This window comes from Nothoprocta perdicaria, unplaced genomic scaffold (assembly GCF_003342845.1).
Source record: "Nothoprocta perdicaria isolate Ctin4 unplaced genomic scaffold, notPer1 scaffold_251, whole genome shotgun sequence".
NCBI lineage: Eukaryota > Metazoa > Chordata > Aves > Tinamiformes > Tinamidae > Nothoprocta > Nothoprocta perdicaria.
This window is the reverse complement of record NW_020455479.1, coordinates 803,336-804,334: the sequence shown is the minus strand read 5'-3', so window position 1 is coordinate 804,334 and position 999 is coordinate 803,336. Positions and strand designations below refer to the sequence as shown.

The following is a 999-nucleotide window of genomic DNA, read 5'->3' as shown; positions in this document are numbered from 1 at the left end:
CCCCGCGGGGGGGGGTTGGGTCCGGACGGAACCACTGCGTCCGGGGGGGGCGGCTCGGGGACACCGGGGCGTCCCCGCGGTCCCTGGAGGGAGGAATCGCGCGGGGAGCCCGGGACAGTTTTCCCCGTTTTCCCCCCAAACGCTCCTGAGCGCGCGCCCGCTTTCCCGCCTCTCCGCACGGGAGCCGGGGTCTCTCCAGCCAGGAGGGTTCCGGCCGGGTCCCGGCTCCGGTACCGGCTGGTGCTCGGGGGCTCCCTGGCCAGGACCCGCCACGGAGCCCGGGCGAGGAGGGCCCCGGTGGCGGCCCCCGCGTGGGCCGCTCCTCCCGGAGCCGCAGCCGCTGCGTTCCGGCCCCGGCGCTGCTGGGATGTCTCCGCGTGCAGCCCTTCCCGCGCCGGACRCGGGAACGGGGACGGGCTGGATGGCGGCTCCCCGCTGTCCCGGTCCCCGGGGCAGGGGACCGCGGGGCTCCCAGGGAGCTGGGTTGTCCCGGCGGGCACGGCCGCTCCAGCCGGGAATGGGTCCCGCCGCCCCGCAGCCCGTGTGCTCCCACACCCCCACGGAGAGACAGGAAAACGGGATGGCGGGCGCCGCCGGAGCGGCTATTTATTGCCGTGCCCTTTCCCTGCGCGGGGCCGTGCGCGGCGCGGCGGCCGCCCGGGCGCTCAGGGGCTCCCGTCGGCGTCGGCGGCGCCGCCGGCCTTGGCGATGAGGCGCAGGTCGCGCGCCGAGCGCACGGCCCAGCGCGCCAGCTCCCGCAGCACGGCCAGCCCGCGCAGCCGCCGCTCGAAGAGGCCAAGCCGGGCACCGGCGCCGTCRTCGGCACCGTCCTCGGCGCCGTCATCAGTGGCGTCATCAGCACCGTCATCGTCGCCGTCATCGTCGCCGTCGCGGTGCGCGGCGGGGCCCTCGAGGCGCAGCAGCTCGCGCAGGTGGTGGGCGAGCGCGGCCACGCGGAGCCGCAGGGCGGCCAGAGCGTCGTGCAGGGCGCCCGGGCCG

At 78.4% G+C, this 999-nt stretch overlaps 1 protein-coding gene across 1 annotated transcript; it reads right to left on the bottom strand.

Annotated features, from left to right (window-relative positions):
* Positions 1-665: 665 nt before the first annotated feature.
* CNTF (ciliary neurotrophic factor) lies at positions 666-995 on the bottom strand (the record flags this gene model as incomplete). The annotated part of the gene is made up of 1 exon (XM_026040241.1): positions 666-995. A coding segment is annotated over one exon (330 nt), but the record flags the coding sequence as incomplete, so codon positions are not given.
* Positions 996-999: the final 4 nt, after the last annotated feature.